We start from the raw sequence: 18,920 nt of genomic DNA on the forward strand, positions 1-18,920 counted from the left end.
TTATGGACAACACTGAACATTGGCAAATCATAACCTACTTACTGATGTTAAGGGCTACATAATTTCCTACAAAATACTGCTCTTTAAAGGACTAGCCATAGCTCTTTGTTGGAACATTTACATTTTCTTCGGCATGTTCTGTGGACATCCTTGTTTGTGTGTCTTCACTTGTTTGTGTATTTAAGTACCCTGGAGAAGGCACTTACCTGGAAGTAAGTCAAACAGGAAGTACTCTAAAATTTAATCATTCTTTTATTATTGGACCTTTAGAATAAATTTAGAATAGCTTGTTATCTAGAACACCCCAGCATCACATTGCAGTGATTACTTTGCAACCTTTTATTTAAGGACTATTTCCTCAACATTCATTCACTTACGAATGCAGAGACCCACTCTATCATTAGTAAAGACATGCTTTATGAAGGGTTATGGAAAATAATATTCCTATAAGACAGCTCCCCAAGAAAAATGGAGGGACAGTGTGGCTCAGGAGAAGGGAGGGGAAATTGGCCAAACATTAAACCTCTCCCAGTGCATTCTGATAACAATGGGCCCTGGGGGAAAGGGGCAGATATGGAATGCCACACCCTAAACCTAGACTTTCCCGCAAGGCAAATTAGTCCTGAATGACAATGAGCAAGATTTGAGTACTCAATCCTCGGGGTCTGGTTTTAACCTGTACAACTAGCCCCTGATGATCAAAACTGCACAGTGCACGGCTTCCAATGATTACATCATCCTCACTGTACCCTATAAAACCAAAACCAAATGACGGCCATTTTCCCATCTGGAAAATGGGCCCCAATGGCACCCAAGTCCTCAAAGGAATAAAGGCTTCTCTGAATCCGCGGAGATCTGCTTCCATCCTTTTGCTTACACTTTACATACATTCTCACTTAAGCCTTCCCATGATCATTCCAAAAGATGGTATCACCTTTGCATAGATGAGAGCTGTAGGACCTATTTCACAACATGCACAGGTTACCCTCAACTTGTAGGAAATGAAACTGTGCATTAACTACCATAAGTTGCACCATACTGTCTTGCCAGGCACCTACGTAGCTGTCATCATTATGTCCATTTTATAGATGGGGCTCTTAAACTAAAACATGGGGGCAGGAGAAAAGTCAGTATTTGAGCTTGTCCTAGAAGACTGGATGACACGGAAAAATTTTAAGCAGGGAGTTGATGACCCAGGTTCAGACACTATGTTTTGCAAAGATCCCTTTGGCAATCGGGCAGAGAATGGCTCAATTCCCTGAAGAAGATGAGTGGATCAAAGAGCATGCACATTTCTATGGCTCCTGATAAACACTGCCAAACAACTTTCCAACAGGTTGCACTAAGGAGCCACAGTTTTAATTTTTAAGGTGAAGCAGTGCGAAACCCTGGCTTTATTCGGCTCACGGATTTACAGGCCTCAAGACGCTTCTTCCACACCGTGGTTAAGCACTGGGCTTTGGTGGGTCTCCTTCCGCCCACGTAAAGTTCTGGAGGCCGGCCAGAGGGTTTTCTGGCGCCCCGCGGCATCCGTCCACGCCCGCCCCCACGTGACCCAAACAGATTCGGGCACTTCCGCTTCCCTCCGCCTTTCTTCTCGTCGGTGTCCCCGGCGGGTCCCGAGCCGGGTGAGTGAACGAGCGCCGAGTCGGGGGCGTAGGGGGCAGGGTTCCCCTGCGTTGACCTTCCTCACCCTCCTCGCCACATCAGGTCCCGCGGAAGCGGCGGCGGCGGCGCCATGGCGGAGCTGACGGCTTTGGAAAGCCTCATCGAGATGGGCTTCCCCAGGGGACGCGCGTAAGGGAGCCCCCCAACCCCGGCCCGCCGGGGTGGGGGGCCGCGTACCTGCCTCGGCCTTTACCCCCGTCTAGCCCGGCCTGACCGTCGCCATGCTCCGAGGGCGTTATTCACGGTGTTTCTGCCCGCAGGGAGAAGGCTCTGGCCCTCACAGGGAACCAGGGCATCGAGGCTGCGATGGACTGGTGAGCGATCAGACCCGGTGGTGGAGGATTGGGGGCTGCTGGGAGGAGCAGTCTCACGCTGACCTCACTGCCGACTTTCCCTGCCAGGCTGATGGAGCACGAAGACGACCCCGATGTGGACGAGCCTCTAGAGACTCCCCTTGGACATGTCCTGGGACGGGAACCCACCCCCTCAGAACAAGTTGGCCCTGAAGGTTCTGACTGGGAGACATGGTGTGATTATTTAGGCGGGCCAGATGAAGAGCTGAGGGGTAATAATACTGGTTGTTCGTAGGCTCTGGAACGGCTGCTGGAGAAAGCAAACCCGTTTTGACTGAAGAGGAAAGGCAAGAACAGACTAAGAGGTAAAATAACTTTTTTGAGGGTTATCTTCTACCCTTCCTTAATACATACACAAGCCTGGTTGAAGAACCTTGACCTTTTTCTATTCCCTCGTTTCTTTTTTTTTTAAATCCAGAACTTAAATATGCTTAAGCATTTACTACCGAGCTGCACGCTGTCCCTGTTCTTCCTTGGCATCTTCTTTTCGTTTCTTCCATCTGTTTTGGGACACATCACCCAATTTTGTTCTGACCCTTTCTACTCTATGTCCATCTCTTGAACTCTTTCCTTTCTGCAACATAGGATGTTGGAGCTGGTGGCCCAGAAGCAGCGGGAACGTGAAGAAAGAGAGGAGCGGGAAGCATTGGAGCGAGAAAAACAGCGCAGGAGACAAGGTCAGGAGCTGTCAGCTGCACGTCAGAGACTACAGGAAGATGAGATGCGCAGAGCTGCTGAGGAGCGGAGGAGGGAAAAGGCTGAAGAGTTAGCTGCCAGGTCTGGGTGATGGACATGTTGGTTAACAGTTAAGAGGGGAAAAAAAAATCAAGATTTTCTTTGCTGAGGTCTGACCTATTTTCCTCCTGTCTGCATTCTAGACAAAGGGTTCGAGAAAAGATCGAGAGGGACAAAGCAGAGAGAGCCAAGAAGGTGGGTGATTGGAAAGACAGTAGTTATAGTGGAAAAGGCACACTAATACCCTTTTCCAGCTTCAGAGGGGAAGCATGAGTAAATACCATCCATACCATCCATTTCTGGAGGGTGAGTGAGTGCCTAATTCAATGTTGTACTTTGTCCTCCAGTATGGTGGTAGCGTGGGTTCTCGGCCATCCCCACCAGTGACGGAGCCAGGTCCTGTTCCCTCCTCTCCCAGCCAGGAACCTCCTACCAAGAGGGAATATGACCAGTGTCGCATACAGGTACTGATTCTGATTCTTGTCTTGCTCCTGGAACCCCTTTGTTGACCTATACGGTGCCCAGCTCAGAGCCTTTTTCAGTTACTTTCCCTTTGCCAAATCTCTCCCTTCTTTGTACATGACTTGAAATCCTACCTCTTCTACTCTTAGGAAAGATATCAAATTTCACCTGCTCCAGTCATATTCAAGTCCATACCTCCCTTCTTACTCAGCATTTACCCTTTTACTTATAATGCTTTCATTTGGTTCAGTACACAGCTGCTTTCACAATGTGGAATTTATCCTGGTGTCTGTGTATAATCTTGTCTTTCTTAAATTGTGAGGGAGCTGGGACCACTTGTTTAAAATTTAGTAAGGCAGAGCGTAAGTGGTTGTTCATTAGGTGCTTTAAATAGTAGTTGTACTGGTTCAGTCAAAGAGGAAGGAGGGCCGACTTCAGCTTTTCTTTTCCTTATTGGTCAGCTCACTCAGTTTTGATGTTGACAGTACTGGAGATCTCTCTTCCCCTTAGGTCAGATTGCCAGATGGGACTTCACTGACCCAGACATTTCGGGCTCGGGAACAGCTGGCAGCAGTGAGGCTCTATGTGGAGCTCCACCGTGGGGAGGAACCTGGAGGCGGCCAGGACCCAGTGCAGTTGCTCAGTGGCTTTCCCAGACGGGCCTTCTCAGAAGCTGACATGGAGCGGCCTCTGCAGGAGCTGGGTATGGCGTGTGAGACCAGAAACCATTTGGAGGAATGGGGGGCATACCTGGGAAAACAGGGGATGTAAAGAAGGGATTTCTGGAGATGGCATGAATCCAGCAGTTTGGGTAGCAAAAGGTATCCTTGTGGTTCAAGCCTGTTGTTTTTTTTCCCCCATCTTCAGGACTTGTGCCTTCTGCTGTCCTCATTGTGGCCAAGAAATGCCCCAGCTGAGGGGCCTTTATTTCACCATCACTCTCTGACCTCTTCATCTTTGATAAAGCACTGACATCTCCTTCCAAATAAATAGACCCTGAGTTCTGTATATGCCTGGCTCCTTCCTGAGTGGCTGGGAGGGGCAAAACCAAGGCAGAGGAAGAAGCCAAAGGGAAGGCATTTGGAGAAGATCCCCTTCCTCTCCAACAGAGACTTGTTTCTAAATCTTTGGGTCTTAGCTGCTTCAGAGGTGGAGCTGGAGAGGGTGCTGAGCCAGGGAAGGAGAGAATGCATCACAGAGCACCTTTTACTCCTGTAGGTAAAGTGATGCGCAAACTTGAAATCCTGACTAGTTGTGTGCCTTGACTTCTTTAAATCTAGTTTCTTCAGTAGAATAGGAATTATAGTACTTATTTCTTGGGGTTGTTGCGAGGGTTACATAACACTGACGCTTGCTTTAGCACAGTGCCTCATACCTCATAAGTCTGCAGTAAGTATTAGCAACTAAAAATGTAGTTTTTTGATGTGGCCATCCACAATCATTGAAAGGAACGTTAGAATGACCTTTGCAAGTGCATCTGTTGTAAAGAACAAGTCACAACCACATTCTGGTGCTTTCCTAGACATTAAAAGGTGTTAAACTGGGCATGATGGTGCATGCCTGTAATCCCAGTGAGTCAGGAGGCTGAGGTAGGAGTATCGTGAGTTCAAGGCTAGCCTCAGCAATTTTGGGAGGACCTAAGGAAATTAGTGAGACCCTGTCTCAAAAAATAAAGAATGGTGACAGCTCAGTGGTAATGCACCCCTAGGTTCAGTACTCAGTACTAAAAAGTAAAAGGTCTTGATTACTTCCACTTTTTTGAGGGGATTAATTTTGTTTTGGTACTTAGGATTGAACCTAGGCCTTGTGCATGCTACACAAGCGCTCTAACACCAAGCTATACCCTCACCTCTTTTTTTCTTATACTAGATGTTGAACCTAGGTGTGCTTTTCCACTGAGCTACATCACAGCCCTTTTTATTTTTTGAGGCAGGGTCTCACTAAGTTGCTGAGACTGACCTCAGACTTGGAATCCTCCCGTCTCATTCTCCTGAGTTACTAGACATGTGCTAGTGCCAGCCAACCCCAGCTCTTTTTAAATTTTATTTTATTTTATTTTTAGACAGTGTCTAGGTTGCCCTGGCTGCCCTTGACCTCATAATCCTCCTGCCTCGGCTCCCTGAGTAGCTGGGATTACACATGGTTTTAAGCTTTTATAGATATGGACATATGAAAGCACCATTTGTTACCTAGGTGTAGGTATAATTATCCCACTTGGAGACTAGGATACCAAAGCACAATTTCCTTTCCCAGAGTGACACTGACAGCAATTAGAACTGCATACCCACATGGGAAGACTGCCTAGGTCTCAGGTTCTGGCCCAGCATGCCTTGACAGTTTCTCTGACTGCTGCTACATCATATTAATCTCCTGTCAAAGAGCTACTGACTTTTTCCTCATTTCCTGGGCATAAGGAAGAAACCACAGTTAAACCATAAAGATCACAACAAATGTATTGAAAATGACTCCACCATCCAGCAGCTGAAAAGAGCACCAATGTTCATTTCTGGTTATAAACTGTTCATCACAGTGTTATAAAACTTTTATTTATTGTTCTGACTTATTCAATAAAAGCAGCTTTTTTTTTTTTTTTTTTTTTTTTTCAATTGCAATCTTGCTTGGGAACCACAGGGTAACAAACAAAGGAGGCTGGAGGGTGTAGTTCAGTAGTTCAGTGCCTGAGGACCTAGGTTCAAACACTTCAAGCACCAAAAGTGAACAAGAGGGGAGTGACCTGACTGACTTCACAGTGAGGCTGCAACCCCAACAGTTTATCTCATTCTTTCAATGGCATTTCCAGCAGGTCCTATAACTGGATTCAGAACTACAGTGAAAACCTTCAGAGGGGAGAGGACCCATTACATAGTGACTGAGAAGCTGCTGTGTCAGGCCTTTACATTTTTAGATTTTTTTCTTTTTCCTCTGGGGATTGAATTTAGGGCCTTGCATATGTTAGGCAAATGCTCTACCACTGAGCTGTGTCCCAGTCCTTTTCATTTTTATTTGGAGACAGTCTGGCTAAGATGCCCAGGCTGGCCTGGAATTTGAGATCCTCCTTCCTCAGCCTCCTGAGGAGATGGGATTACAGGTCTGCACCGCCGTGCAGGCTAGTTTTTATTTTTTTAATTTGCGATATTGGGGGTTGAACCCAGGAGTACCACGGAGCAACACTCCCAGCCCCTTTATTTATATTCTTTGGTACTGAGGATTGAATCCCGAGGCGCTTTACTATTAAACCACGCCCCCAGTCCTCTTTATTTTTTATTTTGAGACAGGATCTCACTAAATTGCTGGAGTTGACCTTGAACTTGGTGATCCTCCTGCCTCAAGCTCCCAAGTCGATGGGATTACAGGTGTGGGCCACTGGATCAGGGATAATCTACTGATAACCCTCGAGATACTTATGGCCTTTTATAGAACAGGGCAGACTCAGGTTTTTTAACATTCAGGATTCGGGGGTTGATCATTCAACCCCTTGATCTTGATTAAAAGTATGCTTCTTTCACCATCCCTAGTAGGTCAGCCTCTCTAAGCCTCTTTAACCAGAGGTTAAGTAATGGCCACAGAAGGCACTTCGGGATGTTAACGCTATATGCGCCTCTCTAACCTCCCTCAAAGAACCGGAGTCCTCTACAGGTGTCCATTGCTAACAAGCCCTAACGGAATAGTTTGGAATGTCGCTTGGTTATCACCAGAAGGAACTCTTCGACCGTAAGACATTTTGAAAATGTGGTTACTAAGCCCATAAAGCTTCAGGCTCTCTCGTGGGGCAGGGCAGGCCGGAGCCTGCTTGAGCACTGACCCGCACAGCTCTCCGCACTGGTAGGCGTGCGACTGCTCGGCTCACTTGGGAGGCACAGAATTTATTGGTTCTTTCGGTTAACCACATCTGACCCCCGACGGGGGACGATGTGGACGTAAAGCAGTCAGCGCAGAGTCGGAGGGGGTACGGTGCTCACCCGGCGGCTGCTCTCCGGGACCTGGGGTCTTGAGTGCCGCACCCGGGGTCCCGATTCCCCGCCGGTTTCACGGAGTTGAAAGGCTGCCTGTACTCTGCGCTCCAGCCGAGGTCGTAGTGCCCATTGGGGTACCACTGGCATCACGCTGATCTGCCGCCGCCAACTAGCCAGTTCTTCCTCCACGCTACGTTCTCCTGCGTGGTCGCGGCCTCCTGCAGCGTGGCCATCACTAGCTGCTGGTTCCTCATCGCTTCATCCCTGCGCCGCGGGTCCTGCTCGGGCATCTCCTGAGCACAGGAAAGGAGTTCACAGACCAGGACCCCAGTCCAGGGTTCTGCGCACGTCCGCCCCGCCTCAGAACGCTCGGTTGTACCTACCTTCAGCATCTCCTGCTTCTGCAGCTCCCCAGGGGTTACCAGAGCAAAGAGCGCGGACCCCACACCAGCCCCAGCGCCCAGCACCGCTACTGCCATCAGCACTTTCCGCGCTCTCTGCATGGCTGACCGCGCAACCAGCGAGACAAGCTCCGTAGTCTCCCGTAGTCTAGAAGGGCAGCTACGACGTCTCACCGGCCCCTGCGCAGGCTAGAGCGGCCCGTAGAAACCATAGAGAAGCAGCGTGGATATAGAGAGGCTGGCCATAGAAACGTTTAGAATCCAGAGCGCCTGGGTCTTAACAGCTGGGGACCTGGAGCATATCTTTAAGTGTCGGCACAGGGCTGGGCGTGGGGCGGTAACCTGTCATCCCGTCGATTCTGGAGTCTGAGGCAGTTGGGTCGCAAGTTCGAAACCAGCCTTAGTAACTTAGAGACCCTGTCTCAAAATAAAAAATAAAAAGGGCTGGGTGTGTAGCTCTGTGGTAAAGAACTTCTGGGATCGATACCTGGCGATGATGATGATGATGATGATGATGATGATGATGATGGTAATGCGTGGCACCAAGGACTAAGCACTGGGCCCGTTGTGCAGAGCGGGATCGCTAGAAGCTAGGAGGAGAACGCAAGTCTTTACGGTTATTGTGGATTTTACAGTTTCCCATTTTCCGCCCTCTGCCGTTTTCCGATCAGTAATAGACTGCTTTGGTTTCCTGTAATATTTTATGAGTTTTCAATACAGCACAAAGTGATCCTCCAGGTATTTACACACATCAATCAATGGGCCCCTCCCAATCCTTTTAACTCTAAAATAACTCAGTACTAGGTGGAGAACAGGTATAATTATGCATTTCTTCTATATCTCACAAATGGTTTGTTACTTGACGTTGATGTTTGTTTAGTTTTTAACCACGAAAGCTGTGAAATTCGTGTAACATACCAAATTCTAGTTTGGGGATGAAAATATCCCTTAGCTGTGTGACTAAGCAAATCATTTAAGTTCCTTGCCCCAGGTATCTATCTGTATTGGAAAATGTAACGCCTAGGAGCAAGAGTCTCATAGTTTTAGATAACTGAGTTTATATGTAAAGCACATTGAAGAGTGACATGGTGTCACTTGTCTGTAATCCCTGCGACTACAGAGGCTGAGGCAGGAGGATCACAAGTTCAAGGTCAGCCTCAGCAACTTAGGGAGGCCTTAAGCAACTTAGTGAGACTGTGTCTATAAAAAAGGGAGCTACTGATGTAGTTCAGTGGTAAAGTGCCCTGGGTTCAAATCCTCAGTACAAAAAGAGAGAGAGAGAGAGAGAGAGATCCTGTCAAATAATGAACATTATATATTCATTAGCTCCAATACATACAAACAAGTTGGTTTGGGAAAAATCAGTAAGCCAGGAAATTCCAAGATCATTAGCACCACTCTTCATTCACAAGGCTTTAAGTCAAGTGCCCTTGTTGTCTCCAACCCTGTCTGCCATCAGTGTCTCAGAAAGTAAATAGAAATAAAGCTCTTATTCCACCTCTTGAGCATCTTCCCTCCCCAGAAATGCCCATAATCTCCTGGAGTGATCAAGGGGCCAGTGTGATTAATGGGCCAAGTCCAAAGAAGATGAAAGGAGCAGTCTGTGCTGTTCATTGGGTCAGAGTACATGTTATTTGGAGTTAAACAATTGTGCACCCTTAGAATCACCACTATGGCCCTTGTGCCAGGGAGCCAGAAGGAAGATGGGTGTTGGTCTAGTGATAGCCCAGGCTCCTCCTGGCACCCAGAAATCAATACTCTCTGGAAGGACAGAGAGGAGATCAACAGGGTTGAAGGTTACCAGGATCATCATGTAACTATGTCCTCAACCTGTGTCATGCTGCTGGCTCATACTCCACTTGTTCGCAACATTCCTATTGTTTTTAAGTTCCACCTGCTCTCTATTGTGGTGGAAGCCACGGAAGCAAATAAAGATAGTGGGATCTCCAGGGATCACAGGAACTTCATCTGCTCACTGATGGTGAGGAAGGGGAGGCTGAGGCCTTCTTCCAGGACTGAAGTGTAGAATCCGGTGAGGGAGGTAGCTGTTTCCTGTGGGATACTGTGATCTGGATGTTCCAGACTGGATCAGGATGGATTCACTGTGTCCCCTGCATATAGCAGGGCCAAGCAGAGTAAGTACTCAAACATAGAAGGGGGTTGCAGGTGTAGCCAGTGGTGAAGTGCATACTTACTTAGCATGTTTGATCCTCAGCATCCCCTTCCTTACAAAGTAATAAATGTATGTGGTAGAGAAAAATATGGGAGAAAAGTCAAGGCAGTTGGCAAAACTGAACATTAGAAAGCAGTTTGATGAGGTTGGGGATATAGCTCAGTCGGTAGAGTGCTTGCCTTGCAACAAGCACAAGGCCCTAGGTTCGATCCCCAGCACCGCAAAAAAAAAAGAGGCAGTTTGATGTCAGAATGGGTGACACTCTTTAATCTGCATTTTAACTTTGGGGAGGAGGGGATACTTGGGATGGGATCCACTGAGCTGAGGCACTTTACCACTGAGCTATATCCCTCAAGTCCTTTTATTTTTCACTTAGGGTCACATTGCTGAGGTTGGCCTTGAACTTGTGATCCTATAGGCACAAGCCACCATGGCTGCCCATGCTATCCACTTTTACCTGATTTTCGGAACAACCCAATTAGGGAAGACACTTTATAAATCAAGGCTATGAAGCTAGGCTTTTTTTTTTTTTTTTTTGGTGCTGGGGATTGAACCCAGGGCCTCATGCATGTGAGACAAGCACTCTACCAACTGAGCTATATTCCCAGCCTGAAGCTAGGCTTTAAATTAAAAAAAAAAAAAAAAAAAAAAAATTGCCACCCTTATTTTGATTTTTGGTGTTGGGGGTTGAACCCAGGGCTTAATGAGTACTAAGCAAATGGAGTTTCTACCATTTACCTACGTTCCATCCGTGTTACTTTTTTTGTAATTAAAAAATATTGCATGAATTAGCCTTATAATTTTAAAGACGCAAGAATACATCAGGAATGTTTTTTACTGTTAATTGGCTCTTTACTCCCCTTTCCCCAGCTTGGGTTTAGAACTCACAGGACCTCAGATCTCCCTTAAGAACATTTAACCCTGGACTCAGCTGGGAACAGGAAGAGCAAGATGCCTCCTGGATTCCTGAGGACATGGTATATCTGGAAGCTCCCACTCCCTGCTCTTGGTACCCAATACAAGTCTCCCGTCTCTAGAAGCTGCTTTGTAGAACATTCCCATCTCCAGCTTCCCAGTAGCTTTGTGGGAAAATTCTGTCTCTTCAACATTTTACCTAGGCTTGTTTTTAAAGCCCTTCTACTCATCCTTAGTCTTCCCCTCTTTAGATGAGAAAAATGAGGTATAGGTGACCCAGTCACACAAGCCAATGCTGGGATTTGGACTGAGTTCCCATCTGCCACTTTGAGCAGCTGTTAGTTGGAAGGGAGGGTGATCCACTTCCAGTGCCTGGGATTACAGGCCATGTGCCATCACTCCCAGCCATACACTTTCCCAAGACAAAGCTCTTTCCAACAGAAAACAATATGGTCAAGACTAAAATATCTTTAATAATAACCTTTAACCAAGTAAGCAAAGTAGGTGATGCCCCTAAAAGGGCCTAACTCCTGCACAGCCACAGTCCTACCAGATCTTTGCTCCAGGCAGGGCAGTCGCACATCAGGGTCCTCATCTGAAAACTGAATCAGGGTGCCATTGGGGCTGAGGACCCTCAAGCACTCTGATAGCAGCTGGTAAGCCCCAGGCAAACCACCACGTGCAACAGCATCCCAGGTGCCCTTGTCCAGCAGTAGCTGGAAGGAGCCCGAGGCAGCCACAGGACGCAGATTCTGGGCATCAGCCTGCATGAAGCGGAGGTGGGAATCAGGGTGGCGAGGGTATAGTGGTGTTTGACCTTGGCCACCCTGCAGAAGGCTGTTCATGTGGGCCACAGCCACAGGGGAGAAGTCCACTCCTAGAACATCAACGGGGTATGGGGACTGGGTGTAGAGGCCTGTGCACAGGTTTGAGGTTCCACAGCCCACATCCAACACCCGAGGTGGAGAGGCAGCTGGTGCCTCTTGCAGTAGTGGAAGTAGGAGTTCCTGAACTTCCTCGTATCCAAAGAACCAGTCAAAGGTGAGGCCGTTGCCCACACGAGGCTGAGCGTGGAGCCGATCCCAGAGGCAGCGGTCTGCCAGGCAACTACTGGCCAGGGAACCTATGAACACGGATGGAGGAAGGTATGTGTCACCAGTGCTAGGGTTCACTGCTGTAAGAAGCGGGGCCTATATATGTTTTTTGGTAATGGGGACTGAGAGAAGGGCCTTGTACAAGTGTTCTACAACTGAGCTAAATAGGGGTTTTAAAAGTCACAATTTCAGGTACTAGACCCCCCAGGTCACTAGGAACTCATCTTTCTTACCCGCCAAGGCGCTTTTGGGCCGGGTTAGTAGGAGTGTTCCGCGCAGCGCAGCCATCCGGAGGTCTCAGCAAGGTCAAGGTCAGTCTAAGAACCTCGTGTTAAGTGTACTCTGCACTACAACAAGGGCCTGAGTTCTCCAAGGGGAGATCTGCAAATTCGGAGGCATAGAAATATGCGTACAATCTCTCCGAACTCCGCAGCCTCGGGGGAAAAAAACAAACCAAAACAAAAAGCCTCACACACAGACCTAACAGTAACAACAGCCTTTATTGGTTGCAACGGTGAAGGGAAGACAGGGCACACGGCAGCTCTCGCTCCTGCGGTGGCATTCGCAGATCTGAAACCAAAGAAGACGGCGTGAGCACACTGTGGAGACCACTGGACCTCAGTTCTGTGCTGCTCGGAAAAGAACTGTGTCCCGGCGCTTGAGGATAGAACCGGCGGACGGGAAACCGCCGGCACCGAAGACATGACGCCGAGGGGTAGAACCCTTCCTTCTGCCTCCGTACATAACGGGAAGCAGGACAGCACGCCCGATTCCCGCCAAGAAAAGGAGGGTCCTCAAGCCCACCCAGAACCGCCTCGGCCCAGCCTCCCGGACGCGGGCGAGAACACCACACTTACTGTAAATCCGCTCTCGGAAAGGCCTCCGTGCGGCCGAGGTCCCTTATATAGGCCCGAGGACCGCCCCCGAGCTCGGATTGGCTCGCGGGGGCGGGGGCGGAGCCCTGCGGATCTGGCGTGAAGCGGAAGTGAGGACCGCGGAGGAGCTTGGGGAAGCACGCATGGGGGGTCCAGGGGGGAAGATCAACCGGCCCCGAACGGTGATTTGTGGGGCTGCGACTTTGTGTCTCCAGATTTCCCGGAGCCCTCTTCTCTCGCCCGAGATGGGACTGATGGGGGACTGGGGTCGCCGTGGGGGACGGTTCGGGGTGGCCGTCGCGGCCTCGGCCTGATTCGCATCTTCATCCCCCGCAGGAGCTGAAGAAGAAGCTGTTCAAGCGCCGGCGGGTGTTGAACCGGGGGAAGCGACTGAAGCATCAGGTGGTCGGGGCTGTGATAGACGAAGGGCTGATCACGCGGCATCACCTCAAGAAGCGCGCGTGAGTAGGAAACCCTCCTCGCGTTGGCCCACCCTCGCCTGCGTCCTCCTTCCCAAGCTCCCGAGCCCCCGACGCCGCCCCGCTGTCCTCGTACATCCTCTTTATGAAGGGAATGTTTGTCGGCTGTTTCTTCCTAAACTTCTGCCCATCTAGGGGGGTCTTCGACTCTAATGAGAATCTCAGGAAGGCTGTTTACTCTCCCACCCCGCTAGAATAACCATGTATATAATTTAGATATTGATAAGTACACTTGCCGAGTGAGGTGGCGCACGCCTGTTAATACCAGAGACTCCCGAGCCTGAGGCAGGAGGGTTCCAAGTTCCAGGCCAGCCTCAGCAACTTAGTGGAGCCCTAAGTAACTTAGCGAGACTCTGTCTCTAAATAAAAAATAAAAAGGGCTGGGGATGTTTCAAGGTCGCTGATTTTTGGAGACGAGTACACATCCCATTAATCACTTTTTTGTTGTTTGTTTTCAGTACTGGGGATTGAACCCAGGGGGACTTGATCTCTGAGCTATATCTCTTCCCTTTTTAAATATTTCGTTTTGAGGAAGAGTCTGGCTAGGTTGCTGAGGATGGCTTCAAAGTTGCAATCCTGCTTGGCTTCCACATTCAGTGGGATCACAGGCATGTGCCATAATGGCCAGCCCATTAATTAATTACTTCTTTTTTGGTACCAGGGATTGAGCCCCAGGGCACTCAAAACACTGAGCTACACCCTTTTTTATTTTTTTTAATTTTGAGACAGGTTTTTATTAGGTTGCTGATAGCCTTGCCAAGTTGCTGAAGCTGACTTGGATCCTGCAATCCTCCTGACTCAGCCTCTTGAGCTACCTGGGTTACAAGTCTTTGCCACCACACCTGCCCCATTAATTACTTTATACGTCATTTCATTTTCTTCTTAAAAATATTTAGAGGGGCTGGGGAGATAGCTCAGTTGGTAGAGTGCTTGCCTTGCAAGCACAAGGCCCTGGGTTCCATCCCCAGCACGGCAAGCAAAAAAAAAAAAAAATTTAGAAACCAGGTGGTGCATGCCTGTAATCCCAGTGACTGGGGAGGGTGAAGCAGAGGGATTGCAAGTTCAATGCCAGCCTAAGCAACGTTGAGTTCAACTCAGTGAGACCCTGTCAAAAAAGGACTGGGGATGTGGCAGAGTGGTTGAGTACCCCTGAGTTCAGTACCTGGTACCCCCCAAAAAAAACCAATTTAGAGTACCTACTACATACTAAGTTTTAACATTTAACTTAAGTACTTTTTTTTTTTTTTTTAAAGCATAAAACTCCAACACATCTTTTTTTTTTTTTTTGCATTTTTTAAATTGTAAACAAATGGGATACATGTTTCTCTGTTTGTACATGGAGTAAAGGCATACCATTTGTGTAATCATAAATTTACATAGGGTAATGTTGTTTGATTCATTGTTATTTTTTTCCCTCCCTCCCACCCCTCTTTTCCCTCTATACAGTCCTTTCCCACCCCCCTTATGTGTCATCATCCGATTATCAGCGAGATCATTCGTCCTTTGGTTTTTTGAGATTGGCTTATGTCACTTAGCATGATATTCTCCAGTTTCATCCATTTGCCTGCAAATGCCATAATTTTTTTTTTTTTTTTTTGCGGTACTGGGGATCGAACTCAGGGCCTTGTGCTTTCGAGGCAAGCACTCTACCAGCTGAGCTATCTCCCCATTTATCAATTGAAGGACATCTAGGTTGGTTCCACAATCTGGCTATTGAGCAGCTATGAACATTGATGTGGCTGCATCTCTGTAGTATGCTGATTTTAAGTCCTTTGGTTAGAGGCTGAGGAGTGGGATAGCTGGGTCAAATGGTGGTTCCATTCCAAGCTTTCTGAGGAATCTCCATACTGCTTTCCAGAGTGCAACCCCACCAGCAATGTATGAGTATACCTTTTTCCCCACATCCTCGCCAAAACCTATTGTTGTTTGTGTTCTTGATAATCGCTATTCTAATTGGGGTGAGATGGAATCTTAAGTGTAGTTTTGATTTGCATTTCTCTTATTACTAGAGATGTTGAATATTTTTTCATATATCTGTTGATTGCTTATAGATCTTCTCCTGTGAAGTGTCTGTTCATTTCCTTAGCCCATTTGTTGATTGGATTATTTGTATTTTAGGTGTAGAGTTTTTTGAGTTCTTTATATATTCTGGAAATCAGTGCTGTATCTGAAGTATGAGTGGCAAAGATTTTCTCCCACTCTATAGGCTCTCTTCACATTGCTGATAGTTTCCTTTGCTGAGAGAAAGCTTTTAGTTTGCCAACACATCTTTTAAAAAATATATATATATATTTTTAGTTGCTGATGGATCTTTATATGTGGTGCTAAGAATTGAACCCAGTGCCTCTCACATGCTAGGCAAGCACTCTGCCAATGAGCCCCAGCCCCAGCCCCTTAGCTAAGTTCTTTAATACTTGGTCCTGAAGTATGTGTTGAGATATATATCAAGTAAAGTATGTTAAAGTCTAAAATTGGAAAGACTTAGCAACCTTAGACTTACACAGTTATGCATTTGAATTATAAGACCCTTTCCATAGCCAGAAGTGCTTTTGTGAGCTAGGTTGGTTCAGGTTAACCTGGATGGATATCTTTGCTCGTACCTTCAGATCCAGTGCACGTGCCAATATTACTCTGTCAGGGAAGAAACGCAGAAAACTCCTGCAGCAGATCCGGCTTGCTCAGAAAGAGAAGGCAGCAATGGAAGGTGACACTAGGGCACAGAGGGAGGGTGAGGGGAACATGGATTTATTTGGGTTCCTTAATTCTTTTTCTTTCTCTTTGCTCAGTGGAAGTCCCTTCAAAAACAGCCAGGACTAGTCAACCACAGCCCAAACGACAAAAGAAGATAAACCCCCCCCAGGATGTAGACATGGAGAATCTTGAGGATGCAAGCTAAAGTTCTTACCTCTTCCGCCAGGCCATATTTTCAACTGGAGCCAGCAGAATTTGGTGGTTGTTTCAGAGGATTTTGAAGAAAGCATTACCTGCTTTCACTCATCCCAGTTCCTCTTACATGATGGCTTACTGACTTCCCCTGGAGGGATATGTTGAGAGGGAAGAGGGTAGAAAAGAAAGATTCTAGAGGGCCCAACTTCTGTTTATAATAAATCTCTAGAGCTCTGACTGACATGTGTGATAAAGTATGGGAATGGCGGATGGGCCATGAAAAGGTCTATGGGTGTGGGTGGAGACAGTCTAGAAACACAGACTCGTTTGAGCAAAATAATGAGAAGCTAGTCTCTGGTGACCTGGTCTCTGTTTCTCTCCAACTTTCCATTTCTGACGATAATAGAGGTTATTGTAGGAATGACACGCGGTAAGGATCCTAATCCTGCCTTGACCCCTGTGTGACCAGGATGGGCAAGTCACTTTACTTCATGTTCATCTTGCTTCTTTTGCTGGATTATGTTTTTAATAAAGTAAATACCAAAATATATATATATATATATATATTTTTTTTTTTTTTTTTCTTTTAATTTTTTTAGCTATTGCTAAGGAGCAAACCCAGAGTTTCACATGCCAGGCAAGTACTCTACCACTGAGCTATGTTCCCAGGCCTTTTTATTTTTTTATTTTGAGGCACATTCTAAACTGCCCAGATTGGCCTCCAATATGTGATCCTCCTGCCTCATCCTCCTGAGTAGCTGGGATCACAGGCCTGCATGGTCATATCTGGTCCTTATTTTCCTTGTACCATTTAAAACTGTGGGAAGCTGTGGTTGAAGTATTTAAGGGAATAGTCTGTGCAGAATTGCATTCAACTGCAGAAAGGCATATTCTTACCTGCCATCTTTAATCAGTATTGTCTGGATGAGGGTTTCAGCTTTATAGTAAAGTTCACAGATAAGTACAATGAACCTGTATACCCTTTATTAGATTGACTAGTTAGCATTTTCCTACACTCATCTCTGTACAAATATATGTGTGTTGTCCTAACTGAATCAAATTATTTGAAAGTCTAGTACAGACTATCCCTAAGAGCATTCTTCTGAATAGCTAAATAATATCACAACTGTGATTTTCAATATTGATAAAATAGCTAGTTTTTCATATTTAAAGTTCCTATTCTTCCAATAACATTCTTTGTCCTTTTTTTCCCCCTTCAAGCCAGGAGCCAATCAAGGATCACATATTGCATTTGGCACATCTCTTTAGTCTTTAATCCAGAACAGTTCTCCCTTAACTTGTCTTAGATGACAATTTTGAACAGTATAACCTAATTTTGTTTGAGAGTATTCTACAATCTGACTTTGTCTGAGTTTTTCTAAATATTTCCTTCGATGTAGGATAAGTAAGCATTTTGGACAAAAAGTACATAAATGATATATGTCTCCTTGCATTATATCATCCCTGTTGTAATGATAGTTTGTCTCATTAATGGTAACTCTAAGCGACATGGGAAAATACACTTTCTTTTTGTAATTAATCCATGGATTACTTATTAATCCATAGGAATTAATGAGTATGAATATTCAACAATGACATCACTCAGTGGTGGTAATATCTATGATAGTCTTTACCTGGAATAGTTATTACTGTGCTGAAAAATGGTGATAAATTTTGTCATTCATTCATTCATTCATATTATTCTCATGACAGTGTGAAGAAGAGCACCTACCCTGCCTTTTAGAATTACTATGGATTTAGATTTTTTTCTGTGTGTTAACATTGCATTATCATTTTTTCATGCCCATTGTGTCAAAGTTGGCCAGCACTAGCTTGTTCAGTGTGGTCCCTGTGACTTTTTACACGATCACTGTGTTTGAGCTCTTGCTTTCTATTGCAGTCTGTTTCAGGCTCACTTAGTATTTTCCTCTGTCCAGTTTTGCTTTGTGGTGCTGGGGATGATATTTAGGGCCTCACAAAGGCTAGGCAAGTGCTATACTAAGCTACATCGTTTGCCCTTCAGTTTTTTTTTTTTTGTTTTTTTTTTTTTTTTTTTTTTTGCGGTACTGGGGATCGAACTCAGGGCCTTGCAAGCACTCTACCAGCTGAGCTATCTCCCCAGCCCTGCCCTTCAGTTTTGAACACAGAAAGGAAAAATAGTTGTTTGAAACAACTGGCAGGCATGTGGCACATGCCTGTGATCCCAGTGACTTGCAAGATCCTGTCTCAAATAAAAAGGATTGGAGATGTAACTCAGAGCTGAAGTGCCTCTGGGTTCAATCCCCAGCACCCATCTTCCAAGAAAAACTGAATTGTATTCAGATGTAGTAACCAGAGGAAAGGACAGTACATCCATATTTCATATTTTTTCCCCTCCACCTTTTATATTTTCTTCTAACTTAAGTGTTGAGTACAGAAAGAGAACTTCCTGTGTTCTTAGAAGTGTCAGAAGTCTAGTGTAGCTCAGAGTGAAGGGATTAAAGGGGAGACTGGGAGTTGAAGAGGGAGGCAAGTCATAAAACTTAGGTCCTTTTTAGAATTTGAACTTTTTTTCAAAGGCATAGATAGAGGTTTATGTAGGAAAGTAGATATATATTCAAGGGAGAATGGAGACAATTTCTTAGACCTTTGAGGGTAAAGTAGAGAATACATACTTGCCATGGCCACATGTAATTCTGCCACTGTGGAGGCTGAGGCAGGAGGATCACAAAGTTCATAGGCCAATTTCAGCAATTTAGCAAGACCCTAAGCAACTTAGTGAGAACCTTTCTCAAAAAATAAAAAGTGATGAGGATATAGTGTAGTGGTAAAGCACATTTGGGTTCAATACCCGTTTTACATAAATAAATAAAATACACACTCAAGGGAGAATGTAGTCTGTCTCCAGAGGCAGACACAGCCTGGAATTTTAATTTTAGTCCAAATA

The 18,920-nt window shown here is 46.2% G+C and overlaps 4 protein-coding genes and 1 non-coding gene across 6 annotated transcripts; 2 read left to right on the plus strand and 3 right to left on the minus strand.

Moving 5' to 3' along the window:
• The first annotated feature begins 1,556 nt into the window (after window positions 1-1,556).
• Window positions 1,557-4,226, plus strand: Ubxn1 (UBX domain protein 1). The gene is made up of 10 exons (XM_047519651.1): window positions 1,557-1,628; window positions 1,711-1,797; window positions 1,929-1,982; window positions 2,070-2,176; window positions 2,257-2,326; window positions 2,607-2,798; window positions 2,900-2,951; window positions 3,104-3,220; window positions 3,729-3,921; window positions 4,086-4,226. The coding sequence occupies exons 2-10, from the start codon at window positions 1,739-1,741 to the stop codon at window positions 4,133-4,135; spliced, it is 894 nt and encodes a 297-aa protein (XP_047375607.1). The 5' UTR covers window positions 1,557-1,628; window positions 1,711-1,738; the 3' UTR covers window positions 4,136-4,226.
• Window positions 4,227-6,309: 2,083 nt separating this feature from the next.
• LOC124960635 (ubiquinol-cytochrome-c reductase complex assembly factor 3) lies at window positions 6,310-7,759 on the minus strand. Its single transcript, XM_047519521.1, has 2 exons — window positions 7,555-7,759; window positions 6,310-7,464 (listed from the first exon to the last, which is right to left on the minus strand). Exons 1-2 carry the CDS (start codon window positions 7,672-7,674, stop codon window positions 7,318-7,320), a joined length of 267 nt encoding a protein of 88 aa, XP_047375477.1. The 5' UTR covers window positions 7,675-7,759; the 3' UTR covers window positions 6,310-7,317.
• A 3,207-nt stretch (window positions 7,760-10,966) lies between these two features.
• On the minus strand, window positions 10,967-12,626 carry Cskmt (citrate synthase lysine methyltransferase). Of its 2 annotated transcripts, none has more exons than XM_047519518.1 (3): window positions 12,235-12,605; window positions 11,988-12,135; window positions 10,967-11,783 (listed from the first exon to the last, which is right to left on the minus strand). In XM_047519518.1, the coding sequence occupies exons 2-3, from the start codon at window positions 12,040-12,042 to the stop codon at window positions 11,131-11,133; spliced, it is 708 nt and encodes a 235-aa protein (XP_047375474.1). In that variant the 5' UTR covers window positions 12,043-12,135; window positions 12,235-12,605; the 3' UTR covers window positions 10,967-11,130. The 2 variants fall into 2 exon arrangements, with proteins under 2 accessions (XP_047375474.1, XP_047375473.1); XM_047519517.1 differs by adding an exon at window positions 12,612-12,626 and having other exon boundaries at window positions 10,973-11,783; window positions 11,988-12,324.
• Window positions 12,399-12,544, minus strand: LOC124960819 (small nucleolar RNA SNORA57). Its single transcript, XR_007104142.1, has one exon. It is a non-coding gene; the product is annotated as a small nucleolar RNA SNORA57 (small nucleolar RNA).
• Window positions 12,627-12,718: 92 nt separating the features above from the next.
• On the plus strand, window positions 12,719-16,231 carry C11H11orf98 (chromosome 11 C11orf98 homolog). Its single transcript, XM_047519519.1, has 4 exons — window positions 12,719-12,811; window positions 12,966-13,090; window positions 15,715-15,812; window positions 15,895-16,231. Exons 1-4 carry the CDS (start codon window positions 12,773-12,775, stop codon window positions 16,002-16,004), a joined length of 372 nt encoding a protein of 123 aa, XP_047375475.1. The 5' UTR covers window positions 12,719-12,772; the 3' UTR covers window positions 16,005-16,231.
• Window positions 16,232-18,920: the final 2,689 nt, after the last annotated feature.

Source organism: Sciurus carolinensis, chromosome 11, assembly GCF_902686445.1.
Source record: "Sciurus carolinensis chromosome 11, mSciCar1.2, whole genome shotgun sequence".
Classification (NCBI taxonomy): Eukaryota; Metazoa; Chordata; class Mammalia; order Rodentia; family Sciuridae; genus Sciurus; species Sciurus carolinensis.